The sequence below is a fragment of the Micropterus salmoides genome, unplaced genomic scaffold (assembly GCF_014851395.1).
Source record: "Micropterus salmoides isolate LMB-PRFRI ecotype aquatic unplaced genomic scaffold, ASM1485139v1 Ms_hic_scaffold_13, whole genome shotgun sequence".
Lineage (NCBI taxonomy): Eukaryota > Metazoa > Chordata > Actinopteri > Centrarchiformes > Centrarchidae > Micropterus > Micropterus salmoides.
In genome coordinates this window covers 22,289,480-22,305,464 of record NW_024040374.1, presented here as the reverse complement: position 1 = coordinate 22,305,464, position 15,985 = coordinate 22,289,480, and the positions used below count along the sequence as shown (strand labels likewise).

The 15,985-nt window shown below is 40.2% G+C and overlaps 1 protein-coding gene across 1 annotated transcript in view; it reads left to right on the top strand.

The window, feature by feature from the left end:
• Positions 1 to 11,957, top strand: part of hcn2b (hyperpolarization activated cyclic nucleotide-gated potassium channel 2b) — a 51,409-nt gene extending 39,452 nt beyond the window's left edge. Inside the window, exons 7-8 of the mRNA XM_038716232.1 lie at positions 3,183 to 3,347; positions 8,028 to 11,957. Coding sequence (XP_038572160.1) covers positions 3,183 to 3,347; positions 8,028 to 8,998 — 1,136 coding nt within the window. The 3' untranslated portion in view covers positions 8,999 to 11,957. The remainder of the gene's footprint in view (positions 1 to 3,182; positions 3,348 to 8,027) is intronic.
• The last annotated feature ends 4,028 nt before the right edge of the window (positions 11,958 to 15,985 follow it).

Below are 15,985 nucleotides of genomic sequence, written 5' to 3'. Positions count from 1 at the left end.
AGCGCTCTTGAAGTGGCATGGATGCATGGCACACACACTCACATACACATCACACATACACACATCCAATTAATAACAGCTAATTAGCACAGCACAACGGTGATGACAGGGCCCGTTTGTAATGTCAAGCATAGACTGTTCAGAGCTGTCCCTGCCACCAGGGACGGACGCACAGGTCTAACTAGCAGGACTGGATGGACAACATGGTTTTACCACAGCTGTGTGGTAGGGCGCATTGCAGTGTGCATTTGTGGTCAAATCTTTCAATTAGTAGCAGTAAGTAGATAGTGATGTTAGGCCAAACATGTGAATTTGCTCTAAATTATATTTATAGGATTTAGCTGTATTTAGTGGTTAGAAACATTAGGTCACAGATTGGATGTATTTTACACGTTTCAGAAAAGCGAATGCTCCGGGCATTTACATTTACATTCCTTAGCCTGTACTGATGCCACATTTTTGTACACATTTCTCATTGGCTTTCCCTGGATTGGCTCTGTTATTGTACTAATATATTTAAAACACGACAGAGCTTTGCAAACTATTTTCTGTAGCTGGAAATGCGGCGGAGTCTGCAGTTTAGCCTTTTTTGCGGTCTAGCAGAATAATGTTGCCTACCACTTGTCCAGCCACAGCCATCACATTACTTAGCATCTGTTCATTAAATAACAGCTTGATCCTTAATTGGGTTTGGTGACAATATTGAAGTTACATTACAATTTTTGTACTATTACTCTGCATAGACTTGTGTTGCTGCTGCTGTGACCGGTCTGAACTGACAAAGCTTTCACTAAATGTTGCCTCAAAGTTTTTTCCTGTAATTAAAATGATTTATATTGATAGTAGCACAGATTGTGGGGGGCTTATGTAGTTAACTAATGTTTGAGCTGCATTAACTTTCAGAATCAAGAAGACGCGAATAAGGTTAACAACATGTTTAAACGGGTACCTAGAAGAGGAGAAGAAGTTAACATCAGGCAATAAAACTGTAAAAGAGAATTTTGGACATTATGTTTTCCACTAATGGGAACAGGAAACAGTGCAAGGTTAAGGCAGTCATGATCCCAATTAGTGCTAGCAACTTAACCCATGCTGGATTTATCTGTATTTTTTATTATTATATAATAATTATATATTCGAGGATGACAGTTTCCCTATCCACAAGATGGTTACTCAGTGGTCTGAACAGCTTTTTAATGTAGCCCCAACGGTTTCATTAGTGATATTATCCTCTCCCAGCAGTTCCCACTAATGATGCTAGCAATATGCAAATGGTTGTGTTATGTATAACCAGGAAGATACCAAGTGACAATTTATGAAAGAACATCTGGGGCATCTTGTGGATTCTGAGGAGATTTTTTCGACAACTCTTACAAAACTGGAGCATCAATAATGCTTAAAATTCAACCTTCATTTCTTGAAAATTACTGGACGAAACTCAGAACACTCATAAACATGCTACAGACAGAGTAATGCAACGACCGCATGTCATAGTTCTGTCTAAAGGGATTAATACAGTTTATCCTACAGCTTTTATTTCCATTACAGCCGCTGACCATGAGGAACATTAACACTGATGTACAGTAGCCGGTAGAGTGTCTATCTTCCTAGCCTATTAATCATTGATCTACCGAGAAAATCCTTCTCAGCTAGGCAGAAAACATCGTCACACTCAAGGTCACAGTTAAATAATCTCTGAATAAAAAGCTGCTGTAGACACATAGTCGGTGAATGTATGTGGGTGTGTGTGAGTGTACTGTATTTACAGTATGCGTCTGTTGTATAGAAACAGTGTATCTGTTTATATGCAAGGGATGACGCACTGAAACCGTCATGCTGTTGTGGCCTAGATCCTACCATTATGGCTAATGTTAGTTGTTTTGGGGGGGGGGGTTGCCTTAAAAGGATACGTTTGTACAGTTATTTGCTTTCTTGCCAAGAGCTTAATAATCGTCTCATATCTGTATGGTAAATATGAGACTACAGCCAGCAGCCAGTTAGCATAGCTTAGTACAAATGAGTCTTATAGTCTGTAGTCTTGTCATCATCGTGGTGCACCTGGGCAAAAAACAATCCAGCACGTAAACCCCCACAGCTTGTCAAATTTATTTTTACCTTTGGACAGAACTAGTCTAGCTGTTTCTCCCTGTTTTCAGCTCTGGCGGTAGCTTCACATTCAATGGATAGACATGAGGATGGTATCAATCTTCTCATCTGACTCTTGTCAAGAAAGTGAATAAGATTATTTCTTAAAAACTATTCCTCTAATGAACACTGCACAGTCATAGCACAGTTGCTTATGCTTGTATTATTTTATGCTTTTAATGACACAGGGGTAGGTTCGTTCACTCATTCGTTCGCTTTGTGCAGAGCCCCATTTGCTGCTGGAGCAGCCATAGTCCATTTCAGTATAGTGCCCCTATGCATGTTCTTAATGGAATCTCGCATTTCGTTTTTCTCCCTTTCCCGCATACAGTCAGAGGAGGTCGACCTTTCAGGCGGGGGAAAAGGAGGGCATATGGTTGTCAAGACAACAGTCAGCCCCAGCCCATAGAAGAAAGCTAGAGAGAATATACTAGGGGAAAGGAAGGGGAACAACTGAATGTAATGAAGCTTAGCTGCACATCTCCAAATATAGAGTGTGTTTCCTTCACACAGCTGTCAGTGCTGTGCCAGTGCTGGAGGTAATACTCAGTCTTACTATCAGTGGGTCATACTGGCTACACACAACTACTGCATGCATAAAACACTTTCATTGTAATCACTCATTTGTTTACAAGTTTTGTACAGCCAGACTTTAGAAAGCTCGATGAATATTTAAATGTTCACATGACTAAAATATTCTCCAAATTTGGGCCAAAAAATGCAGTATCTTAAAGTGATGTTTAAGGTGAATTAAGGTGGTATAAATTACTAACTAGTAGTTTTGATGCATATGGACATCAACTGAGGCTAAAAAGTAATATCTTCCTGACAAAACATAAAGGAGACAAACAGGACCGGGGTCATTTTTAATCATCTTAGACAGAAGATGTCCTTCATGTTATTATTTGATAATACTGTAATAGTGGGATATCACTTCTCTCTCTGTTATTTTTTCTGTCACCTTCTGACACCCTGAAGTCTGTCAGTCTGCCATTCTGTGATCTGTCACTTGTCTGGTCTCCCTTTCACTACACCAGAGATCTGTCTGCTGACCCGTGGCAGACGGACAGCCAGTGTGCGAGCGGACACCTACTGTCGCCTGTACTCTCTCTCTGTGGACAATTTCAATGAGGTGCTTGAGGAGTACCCCATGATGAGGAGGGCCTTTGAGACGGTCGCCATCGACAGATTGGACAGGATAGGTAAGACTGCCACCTTCAACAATAACTCCACCAGTTGCCTTTATTTGATATTGTTTAAAATGGCCATTTTTCCGTGGTGTGTAAAGGTGTTCAAAACTTTAGTGAGTTTGGTTAGTTTTTTGTTGTTGTTCACTTGGGCAGAAGTGAACAGCCTTTCAAACTCAGGAGCACACTAAGTAACTGCCAAGCAATTTCCTCATTACTTGTTTTCACATTGCGCATTCAATAGGTAGATTTATACACAGCCAAATGCAGACATCTGATGTCTTAAAGTTTTTTAATGCTAGTCTATGTGCTAGTCATGTATTTTATCAAAACCAAACCAAAAAAACATAAATATTTGGTTTCAGTCTCGCAGAATGACATATCATTAAATCTCTGTCCACTCAGCAAGCTCATGTGGCTTTTATTTTTACTCCCTCTGTTGTGTCTTTAGAACAAAATTAAACAATGTAACAAATGAATCGTTCCATTCAGACCTAATTTATGAAATTTGTCTTAGAGATTTAGTCACGCTTAATTCGCATTACGCCTCACTAACAAAAGCCACAGGTATGGTGTCTCCCTAAGCATATGAGTCATTTATAAGATGAAACGATGCATAAGGAAAATGTATTCATTCATTAACGTGATGTCTCTGTCAAAACACTGCACTATCTGACAGCTGTGATGAACTGTGTGAATGAAAGAGGGGCGATGTGTGGGGTGGAGGAATGGAACTGATTGTGAAAATGTATTCATGGCTGTGAATCATTTATTTTGCAATTTCTTCAATTGAATGCTTCCTGTGGAAATCTGATATTTTGGAAAAAGTTTTTTTTAACGTATGTGACACGTATGTGAATATCATGGCTGAAACTGTGCAGCAATATCACCTTTTGTACCTAAATAGCCTACTGTCTCTAGATTAAATTACTGATTTGTTAAAATGATTGCACAGCAGCGACTCTGTCTGAACATCTGTGGTTTGATGGCAGAAACACACACACACATACACACACACACAAACATGCACAGAGACTGCTTTCTCTTAGTGAAGCTTTGGTAGCGCCTTGTTAATGAGTAAATAAACAATGCAAACAACTTGCCCCTCCCATCATAACCACCAAGGTCAGCAGAGCTGATGTCACATCCCCCTGTCACATGACCACACTTCACATGTTTACAAAAGCCCTGCATCAGCCACCTGCCAGCTGTTGCCATAGCAGCTAGATTCCACACATGAGCAGCCTTCAGTCAGGCATCTCACATTTTTGGAGGGAGACTGGCGTATCTTTAATACCCAACCACCAACCAAACATTCCCGTCGGGCTCCATGTGCGCTTGATGAATATTAATCAGTAATAATGTGTTCTTTTGTTTGACTTTGTCATCTGGATCAAACACACAGAGGCACAACGCCTAATTTGGTGTGAATAAAAAATCAGGCAAGTAAGGCTGAGTCCTTACCACAGCGGCCCAGGTTTGATTCCAACCCTGGGCCCTTTTCTGCATGTCATCCGCTCTCTCTCCTGCCTTTCCTGCCTCTCTCTGTAGCTGTCACTATACAATAAACACAGAAATGCCCCCAAATATAATCTTTTTTTGAAGGATTGATGGAACCAGACTTGTTCCAGTAGCCATCTATATGTTTTCATATAAACAGTCTCTGACCTGTCAGCCATTCCTACATAGAGAGGAGATAATCCCTTTTCCATTGACTTCATGCTATTAATACATGAAATTGGAAACACAGTGTCACAGAAGATCAGCAGAAGCAGGTGTTTAGCAGTGATTTAAAGGGGGATGGAGGTTTTACTAGGTAATAATTAGGCATTGTTGTGAAAGCGTATGTGACTTCTGCAAAAAGGGAAGCTTCAGCTAACCAACTGCTTCAATTTCATAAGGTCTCTGACCTCTAAAATTCTTCGTAACCCCCGATGAAGCTCTGCATTGGCACCTGAGACAACTTGTGTGCCTACCTCCCTATCAGGTGGTGCTTGCCCTGTTGCCTTTTTTTCCAGCTTAGCCTGAAATAGCATCAGCGGGTTATTATCACCCTTGGGTGTTGCCTGTAGCATCTGTTTGCTGTCCATGAGTCCCCAAGATGGACACCTGGCTGGTGCTACCAGTTTCTAGCTTCCTCAGGATGAAGTGTACTTCAATGAAGACCTTGTCCTCCAGGAAGGACTCTATCGATGTTACTGCCAGATTTTTCTAGGCTGCAGCACAGCGCATTTAAGTAATGCGGAAGAGCTACTCAAGTTGCACACACCTTCCCTACATACCCATCTCCTGTGATTCCGTTCAATGTACAGCAGATATTGAGTCAACTGGGTGCAGCTAAGAAGGCCAGCAAGCAGCTGAATATTTCACAGACAGGGAGCTGCCCTGATTGGCCTTTAACATCATCATTAACATTGCTGCTCCAGATATTCCAACATTTCAGCCCTACCATCTGCTGGATGTAAAGCCTGGGTAAACTTAGAGTGCCAACTCCAGTCGACCCAAGACACATTAAAACATCCCTCTAGGAAAAAACATTTTCTTCCCCTTCTTCATACTCCGAACATCCTACGTCAGTTGTGGAAAGGTTATACGTATCTACATTAAGAGGCACCCTGTCCGGATTGGCCTTTCTCCTTTCTCCTTAACTTAAGTTCCCTTTATGATTAACAAAAGGGACAGCTGACATATTGAGGGTTTGTCCACCTCAAGTCGTCATTAGTTACCTCTCTTCACATGTCAAAGCAATTGATTCATTGATTAGAAAGAATTGTTTCACCAAATGAGCTCCTTTTCTCTCTTCATCAAGAAGAGAGATGTCTCTGTTTACCTCCTCCATCACTCTTCCTGGTCCTTTTGTCAGAGAGGAGGAACTTAATTATAATTTGTACGTTATCTCACACATCACACAACATGTTTTTTCCCCATCGAATACAAAAAATGCGTGCCACAGTTAAGTCAGCAGATACAGCAACTGCTCAAGCATGTGTTGTTTGCCACCACGGTCATGGCGACCCTGTGGGCCTGTATCTAGGAAGCATCTCCCATTACGCACAAGTAATCGCAGATGCACAGTGAATATTGTGACTCACAGACCACTCACCGTGGAAGGGTCTTTGACTGCTTCCTCTAACAGTGTGTTCAGCTGGCCCTCTGTTCTCGGTTTCTTGAGTTTAAGGAGAGCTGAGCTGTGAGGTTGCTGCATGTCTCTGGTACTGCATACATGTGGGGATAAGCAGTCGTGAGGCTACACTCATACTCAGCATGCTGGAGTTACATTAGCATGCATGGCCGGTGCATGCTAAGCACCAGCCATGTAGAAGTACACACACACAAACACGTGCATAATCTAATCACATATAGGTAGTACATCCTTAGTAATAGAAACAGTGATAAACAAATGCCTTTGCAACAGACATTGTCAGCACTGAGATGACTCTGCAAAAACACTGGCCTGTCCCCACAATAGGCACTATAGTGCAAAATGTTAGTTGCTCTCCATTTCTCTCTCTCTGTGTTTGTCAGTGATGGATTTTGTGTGTGAGGAAAAGCTAGTTCCATATATAGGCTACTCTATCCACCATGGCCAGAAATAGAATAAAGGATGATGGTAAATGCTAAAAGCCGTTACGGTAACACTTTCTATGAAGGTCATCGCTATAATAACTTATGCATATATTTATAACACGATATAATGCGTCCATAAGACATTATAACAATTGTTATAATCACTTACAAACATGCATTAGGGGCTATAGCAAAGTTCATAATGTGTTATGATTGTGATTTAATGTTTTATACCTAATAGTTTTACCAGTTTATATCAATGTGCGGCAAGAATCTCCGACCATGTTCCATAACACATTATATCCATCGACTCTGCCTCGTTATGAATACACTTTAGTCACCATTTAGAATTAGTGATATAAAATGGAATAATAGCTTATAGTAATGTTTAAAGTTATATAGCATGTCATTGTTTGCTTTAAGTAAAGTGTTAAAATATCTATCCCTGTGTAATATATTACAGGTGGACATAATACCATATGAAATAATTATAAGACCTTATAATACGTAATTTTGCTTTAAGTAAAGTGACACACATTTTGCGCAGGAAAACAACTTTTATTTATGTTTCTTCACTTTATGAACAGTCTGTATGAATTTTGAACATTTTGCTGTTTCGCACAAAAACACAACATAATTACATCAAGAAAACTCCTTGGTGGTGAAAGATTGCTCAAGAGAAGACCTGTTGCCGACCAACTTCATGTAAGAAGAGGCTCAGATGTTGTCACAGATGAATGGCGAGCCTATGGACAGGCCCTAAGAGATGCAGTGGACAATTAAAGACAACCACTTCACAAAACGTAGCCTACTAAAAGACATTTAGTCAAGTCAAGTAATTGTTGAAGTCAAGGTCATAATACATTATGAACTTTGCTATAGCGCCTAATGCATGTTTGTAAGTGATTATATCAACTGTTATAATGTCTTGTGGACGCATTATATCGTGTTATAAATATATGCATAAGTCATTATAGCGATGACCTTCATAGAAAGTGTTACCCTGTTATTTCTATCTATAGTAAACACTGACTGAACAAAATTTTACTTGGCAGGGTTTTTTTCTTTTAGTAACCAATATCAACTACTTCAGCAACAATACTACCTTCTGTCTCCATGTCATTGCAGGTAAGAAGAACTCAATCCTGATGCACAAAGTTCAGCATGATCTGAACTCTGGTGTTTTCAACAACCGCGAGAATGAGATGATCCAAGAGATAGTTAAATATGATCGGGAGATGGTTCAGCAAGTTGATGTACCACGACCACGGGCCATGTCCATGACACCTCCTCTACATGGTGGGATCTTTACTCCTCCAGGTTCCTCCACCCAACCCCAGAATTCAGCAATTGCCACTCTGCAGCAGGCCGTAGCTATGAACTTTTGTCCCCCCATGCAAGGGAACTTGGTGGGAGCTGGGAACCTGCAGTCCCCTAGGATGGTGAGGAGATTCCAGGTGATGGAAAGTGTATCCAGCCCTGTCTCAGCCTCTCCACTGCAGTCTCAGCTCCTTGCTTCTGGTGCCTTTGCTCCCATCCTTTCCAGCCCCCCTGTCCAGAGCCCACTGGCAGTTGGAGGACGATCATTCCAGTATGGATCCAGTGGCCTGGCGGGTCCCACCTCAGGCTCCCAGCTTTCTCTAGTCCAGCAGCATACAGTCAGCCCTGCACACCGGCCCAGCACACATAAGAGTACCCATTCTTTGCAAATGGGGGGTCTCAGCCAAGACGCCAGGGCACTGTCAGCCTCTCAGCCCTCACTGCCTCATGAGGGGGCGCAACCAGGTGCCCCTAGTCCGACCCCATCTGCACGAGTCTCCTCCACTTCCATTGGACCCCCTCAGACCCCGTCAGGTCACACAGGCATCCGAAGCGCTATACCACATAGGGTGGTACTGCCCCACCAGATGTCTGTGGGGGCCTTCCCTGTAGCATCCCTGCCTGGTTCTGTACAGGGTTTTGGAACTGGTGCAGGGCTGGCAGTAGGGGGTGTGGGAACAGGTCTGGGGGACTCAGGACTACCCAAGAAGGACTCTATAGTGAGCCTTCCTGAGACAGACTACATCAAAGTCAGATCCAGGCTATCCTCAAACTTGTGATCTTAATTACACTCTTCTGGAGGAGTGACTCAATAAGGGGTTAGACTGCAGGAACACGAGGGGGGTGGGGGGGTGTTTCTGTTCTTTCTCCTACAGTTCCTCCTCTCTCTACCCACTCCAGTTATGACTATCCGAATGTATGAATGTTGAGCGAGTGGCATCAGGGAGAATCTGAGAGGAGACTGTTCTCACATAATAAAGTCTGTATGATGACTTTTGAATCTGCAGCATCGAGATGTTTCTACTCACAGACATAGAAGCTGCACAGATCACTAGAGGTAAAGTAGCATCTCTCCATCTCTGCCTCCTTTATTTACTGTATTTTACAACATAGTCAACAATATATCTGCATTTCTGCTTCACTATACTCGCATTCACCTCATTTAATGCAAATTTAGGGTCAAATGGGACTAAAAGAAAATCAGGGACCTGATACCAGAAGTTGGCACTTTAATGGGGTTTAACTACTGTATCGACCACATTTTGTCAGTAGGCCGGCTGTAAAAGATGATCTTCTCACAAAGTCATAAAGAGTTTTAACATTAAAATTTTTCTTGTGTTTCTTAAGCATCCCTGAATACCAAATTTGTAAGCACAAAATTGGATAATATTTAATAAGAGATCATGAGAGAAAAAGCAATCTCCTTTGACTACCTTTATTCCAATGTTTTAAGCCATATTTCCCCCTAGATATGAATAGATTAGTAAGTATATTTATAAATAAACGGGCATTTTCAGAATCTAGAAGGCCTCTTTTGTAAATCTTGCCTCTGATAGTCCCCACAGATACATATGTAATCTCCTAGGATCTTCAGATGAATATCCTTCATGCTGAAATTACAGCTCTGGGACAAATTGTTCCAGCCAAGCCATAGATTTCTACAGGAAATGTCTTCATGTTTGTTTAATTTGAAGCTGCATTAATCAATATTTTTTTATATTAACAGTGAATCAAATGACGAAGGGTAATGGAAAGGAGTTGCTCGTCGTAGTGAGAACCACAGAGAACAATCACTCAACTCTGCATATCTGTGGAGCTTTTTCGTCTTTTCTTTTATTTACTTTTTAGCTCAGTTCAGTTTTCTCTACCCTGTTGCCAGAGGCAAAAGGCAGCCAGTTTCCACGTGACCTGCACATTTAGCAAGCTGAAGAGTCAGATATTTTTCTCAGGAGTTGGTGTAGACTAAAACAGATCTAAAAGGTGAGCAAATTTCGGCTGCACATCTGTCAGATAGCCAGAAAGAGGCGGGATTATAATGTTGCTTGTTGTCTGCTGGATGTTTAATCAGTCACATGTTTGCTAACATGTCTGCTATCACAACTTAATAAAGTAATAATATGTAAGGTTTGTGTGTCAGCTTGTTTTGCCCTTTGCGTGCCCCCAAGTCGACAAAAATTGATTAATGCAGCTTTAAGTTTAAATGAAGTAATGGGTTTATGGGCAGTAGTCATGTGAGTAGTAATATCCCACACTTTGTGAAAGTATTTTAATGTATCGTAGACATTATAATTCACTGCCAGTTAATTACAAAGAATGTTATACAGCTCAAAATGTAAATACATTCAAACTCCCATAATCCAAATATAAATCCATTCTCTTATAACCCTGAATCTCACATTTCTTGTGGCAGCAATTTGGGCAATGTGTCACTATGCCAAAGTCAATTCATACAGATAATGAAACTCCTGCAAAGCCCAGCCCTACTGTAAACGCTACAGTTTTGATCAACAGCCAAGGACAGCACAGATACTTTGCAGGATGTATATCGCAGTGTGCCTCTGTCATGGATGCCTCAATAAGAGTTCATCGGATGCTGCTGATTTGTGTCCAAAAGCATTAGGAAGGGAACCTTTTCTCCCAGACCTGACATTCTATTCACCTCATCTCACTAATGCCTGAACCATTACTGGGTAATGAGACTGGAAATTGGAATCCCTTGAGTCTGTTTGCGACTGTTATTATTCCCCTTCGATTGGATTTCATTATACAGTGCCAATGATGAGTTCCTCCTCTATGATCATTTTGCATTTTCATTTTGTTTAGTCCCTGCGTTGTTATCCACCTTGAGAATTCTGAATAGGACAAAGTTGAAGGTTTGTAAGTATTTTTATACAGTGTTTTGGAGGTCTGTTGTGTTTTTGTTTTATGCCCAAATTATGCCCTGTGGAACCTATTTGGATGCTCAAAAATAATTAACATAGAGGCTTGTTATGAGAATAGTGTTTTAATGAACTTCACATTGTGTCCTGGAGGCTACTGTCTTAGGACAGGAAATGCATTCAGTGACAAAAGTTTATAGACATGTTTTACTTACATTGGAAAGCATGCAGTAGTGAAAGATGAAAGAAATTAGAAATCAGATGGACTGCAAAAAAAATGGCCAGTAGTAGTAGTAACTCAAGCGCAATGATCCTAAAACTAAAGTTTCAAGCCTGGAATTTTTCGTATGTCAGTGTTTTCAAAATGTGAAGATATAAAGGACATGTCGCAGAATCATTCACACTAAACTAAACAAACCAATCAGAGAATACTACACTAAACTCATGTTCATCACACAAAGCAATACCTGTTTGAAAAAGAGTGAGTGGTCACTTGCAGATGATGTGCTGTTGTATCCTTGAGGTGTTAATTGAGATTTCACCTTTTGGACTGATTTCCCAAATGTTCCTGAGAATTTGTTTAAAGTTTATTTTTGAAAGAACTTGAACAGAGATTCCGATTCTAAACGCACTCTTTAGTGACACTATCTTTATTGACATGGGGGTTATTTCGATGTATAAACATAGTGTTCATCATATAAGCCAGACTATTTATTTATTTAGCCTAGTTTATTATAGTTGTAGACGTACTGAAACAGAAAATGTTTGAAAAAGGAATATCTTTGTAATCTTATTGCCTATTATTGTCTGGTATGAACTGATAATACTTGAGCATATAATTAAAGCAGAACAAAACCATTTGCATTACAAAAGCTGTATCACTTCTTTTTCTACAGTCACTCACAGTACCACCAACAGTTTGTATATAATCCTGTGCCAGTTGCTGTGAGGTCTGCATGGTTTCTTCTGCTGTGCATGTTTTATATGTTTATTTATTTTTCTAATCTCAAACCACAGTCCATTTGCAAATCCTGGTCCTTCTGATTTTTCCCCTTGTATGCCGTTACCTCCGGCATCAAATTAACATGTTGCCCAGAACTATGTAAATGCACTTTCCCCTCTTTTTGCAACTTTGCAAACATATGTAGTGTTGCATAAATGCTACAACACTTCAGCTGTTCTTTTTCAGTACACCCTCCAGGCTTTGGGAAGGATGGCAGCTGTTACACACACACACACACACACACACACACACACACACACACACACACACACACACACACACACACACACCAATAACAGCATCTGTATTTGTGAAGTGCTTTCAAATGTCTTTTCCCCCCAAAGACTTTCTTCATACATTCTCCTTTTTCTTGTCTTTAGTGCTATCGCTTCTCCAGAGTTAAAACAATTTTCCATTTTAATCAAATGTCTCTTTGGGTTCATCAATGACAGTAAAGCATGGAGATTCTAAGTGTTAGGACTGTTCACTTTGGCTGAGTGATGGAGTGATTTTGTGTGTCTAACTTTGTCACACAAATACATTCCTGCTGATGAGTTTAGATTTTTTTTCTCTTATTGCCAACAACACCAACACTGAAAAATATATAGGGGAGAGCGGGGGCGAAAGTACCATTTTTCAAAAAAACATGATTTTAAAAGATAATGTTTCAGACAGAGATATATTTTTTCTGTGGTCACTAACTCACAGGTGTGGTCTATCAATATCAGGTGGTATTTTGTACAAATGTAGAACGATTTCCGTATAATTTCACTTTAAACATAAGTGGCACATTGTTACTTTTGACCCCATCAGCTGGGACAAAAGTAACACAATACAAGATTTTTTGTGTTACACTTGTATTTAATAGATAAACATGACTGTGACCTTGTTAATGTGTAACTGCAAACATCTTTTGTCCTTTATCTTTAAAAAAATTAAATTACATTTTTGTTTTAAATATTCAGTTTCAAAAGTAACCTGACAGCCCAAACTTGAATTGTTTAGAATATTTCATATTAAGGATATAGCATAAATATATAATATAAATATGCAAATGTGTGCACCTAAAACAGGGGGGGAATGGTTAGATGGAGATTGTTTATGAACCTGACATGATTAAAATAAAACAAGACTTTACTGATCCTGCACTGGGGATATTTGCATGTTGTAGCAGTTTCAGAAACAGTGAAAAAATAGATAAGACAAAAATGAAAATAAACAATAAAATTAAGATACAAATTAAAAAGCTATTTACAGAATAGGCCTATACAAATTTCACATTTTGAAATGAATTTAAATTTGTTTTAGTAAGAACAGTATGAGTGAGCTGCATTTTGAGTGCTTTTTACTGACACCTACTACACTGACCTCCTTAGGAGACAGGCCAAAATAAATATCAGCCGCTCTCTTAATATAAGCATGCAGCTTCCTCTCCTAGTCCAAGGAGAAGACTTAATAATGTGATCTGTACCTGTGGTCTAGTCTTCTCCCCAATTATCTCTGTCCTCCTCCTGCATTATCTGAACAAAGCGCATGGCATGAGACTTTATCAGAGACCTCTGTCTTACTGACCCACGCTATTGGCATATTCTGTTGGTATGATATAAACATGTTTTAATAAATACTGCAACACACACAATGTCACCACATTAGCAGCGGGACAAAAGAAACACTTGTGGTCAGGTGTAGCGGGACGAAAGTAACACTTGTTACTTTCCAACAGGAACTCCTGACATATAAACACGATTTATTTTTATACTGAAAAACTCTGACAGGGCAAACTTCAGGGTGTGTTAAAGCACTAAATAACCTGTAGATTAATCATTACTGTGACACATGAAACAAGAGACACAACTTGTAATTCGAAAAAGAGTTGCGCTTCAGAAATTTACTTGTAGTGCTCGAAAACAGTTTTCCGAAGACGGCCGCAGGGAACGATGATGAAATCATGCGATATTTGGCAGCTCCATCAAGGGTTGCATGCTGAAGGTGCTGTCACAGCTTGGACTGCAAATGCAGTCAGGGCTCTGAGAAAATTGCCTTGTTACTTTCGCCCCGTCTTACTTTCGCCGCGGTTTACCCCTACTGCACAATATGATTCAATATCACACCGCAATTGTTCAGCATTTATTTGTCATTTCCTTTTGCACCCCTGCTTTTTGTTGTCTTAACCCTTTCTTGCTTTCTTTCTCAGATCCCAGGCCTGTTTGTGTGTCTGTGTGTGTGTAATGGCATTCGATAATACAGTGACGAGTACAAAGCCAACAACAAAACCAATCCATACGTAGGCACTACAGACACATGTTGGCCAGAGAATGTACAACTGAGGTCTTCACCAGTAACCAAGCATTCCCTTGAAGCAAACAGGTGATCTCAGGCAGTCACTGTCTGTGAAGTCATACACTCAACAGTGCAGGGCGAGCGTTTCTGTCAGGGACCTGATTTTCTTTTTTTGAGCCACTCTACAGTTGTCACATCCCATAACATGAACTGTGCATACCTAGTGCCTAGCATATATTGTAGTCTCCACATTCAGTACATGTATTATATTCATTGTGTGTGTGTGTGTGTGTGTGTGTGTGTGTGTGGGGCTGTAAAAAAACAAAAACAAAAATGCAAGCGCCTCACAATGAAAGCATCACCGTCAGTTACATCCCATTGCAATACATGCAAAAAGAAAACAAATAAATTGTATTTGAATACAGTATACTTTTCTTGCTTTATGTTTAGATAAATAATTTTGGGTTAGAATATTGGAAACGCACAAACAGATTACTAGTTAATACTTTTTTTTGTGTTCTTAATAGAATGCGGAACCTCTTAATGCAATAAAGGCATGTGATGGTGAGTGCCTCTGCTTTTTGTTAATCATGATGTTATTGTTCATGTGTCAAAGTGGCCTCTGAGTCTTTGTTATTGATTGCATGCATTCTTTGTCATTTAATATCATCTGATTATCTGCCTGGATATCAAGACAAAAATTAACATTCAAACTCAGTAGAAGATTGCAACGTTCCTTGTGTGGTATAGTGGAATAATATGTTGAGTATTTGAATGCTCATTATAGAAAATGTGATATTTAAAAAAAAAAGTGTTTCCATCGTCAATTAGTCTCTTTTACGCAGCTTATCCAGGTCCAGTCCTTCCCCCTAGGTATAGGGAACTATCAAACGTTTAGAAGAACCCTGAAGAAATGTGCTTTTCAGTTCAAAACGTCCCCATAATTTGAGTGTCACCTACCCTGGCATCATGTTGGAAGATTATTGTTCACCCAAACTGCAGTAAGCACCTGTCACATGCACCTCTGCATCTAATCATTCTTCCCTGCTGAAAAAAGCAATAAGCATATGCTTTACACAGACATATGCACCAAAGTTACAATTTATAACGGAGCTGTGACTGCTTCACAATAAAAGCTTTTAATGGCTGGTTTGTAAAAATATTAAATGCAGTGATAGAAGTAGTTATTTCAGCCCGTTCTCATATATACATATATATTATGCTAACTTTACCGCAGAGCCATACACGTGCAAAAATGCTGCTAAAGGCTACCATTAAAAACCAATGCCAAGGGGTGATAATGGGTTGGTTATTTCAACACGTTCTCATCTCAATGCGTCATAACTGACGCTTTCAGACAGCATGACAAGTGTAAGGATTTTACGCTAAAGGTACCCTTCAGCGTCCGTATGAAACGCCACCGTTTGCTACATCCCAGCAACACAAAGGAGGCTAACCCTACCTGCTGGCTGCCGATGTGCAAAGCTGTAGGTTTAGCCGGTGTTGTGCCGAATTCTGCCTGCCTGCCGAGAATTGCATGCACCTCGCGGGTGATAACGGTCATTTATCAGAGAAGAGGTGGATGCAAATCTCGGCAGGTAGCC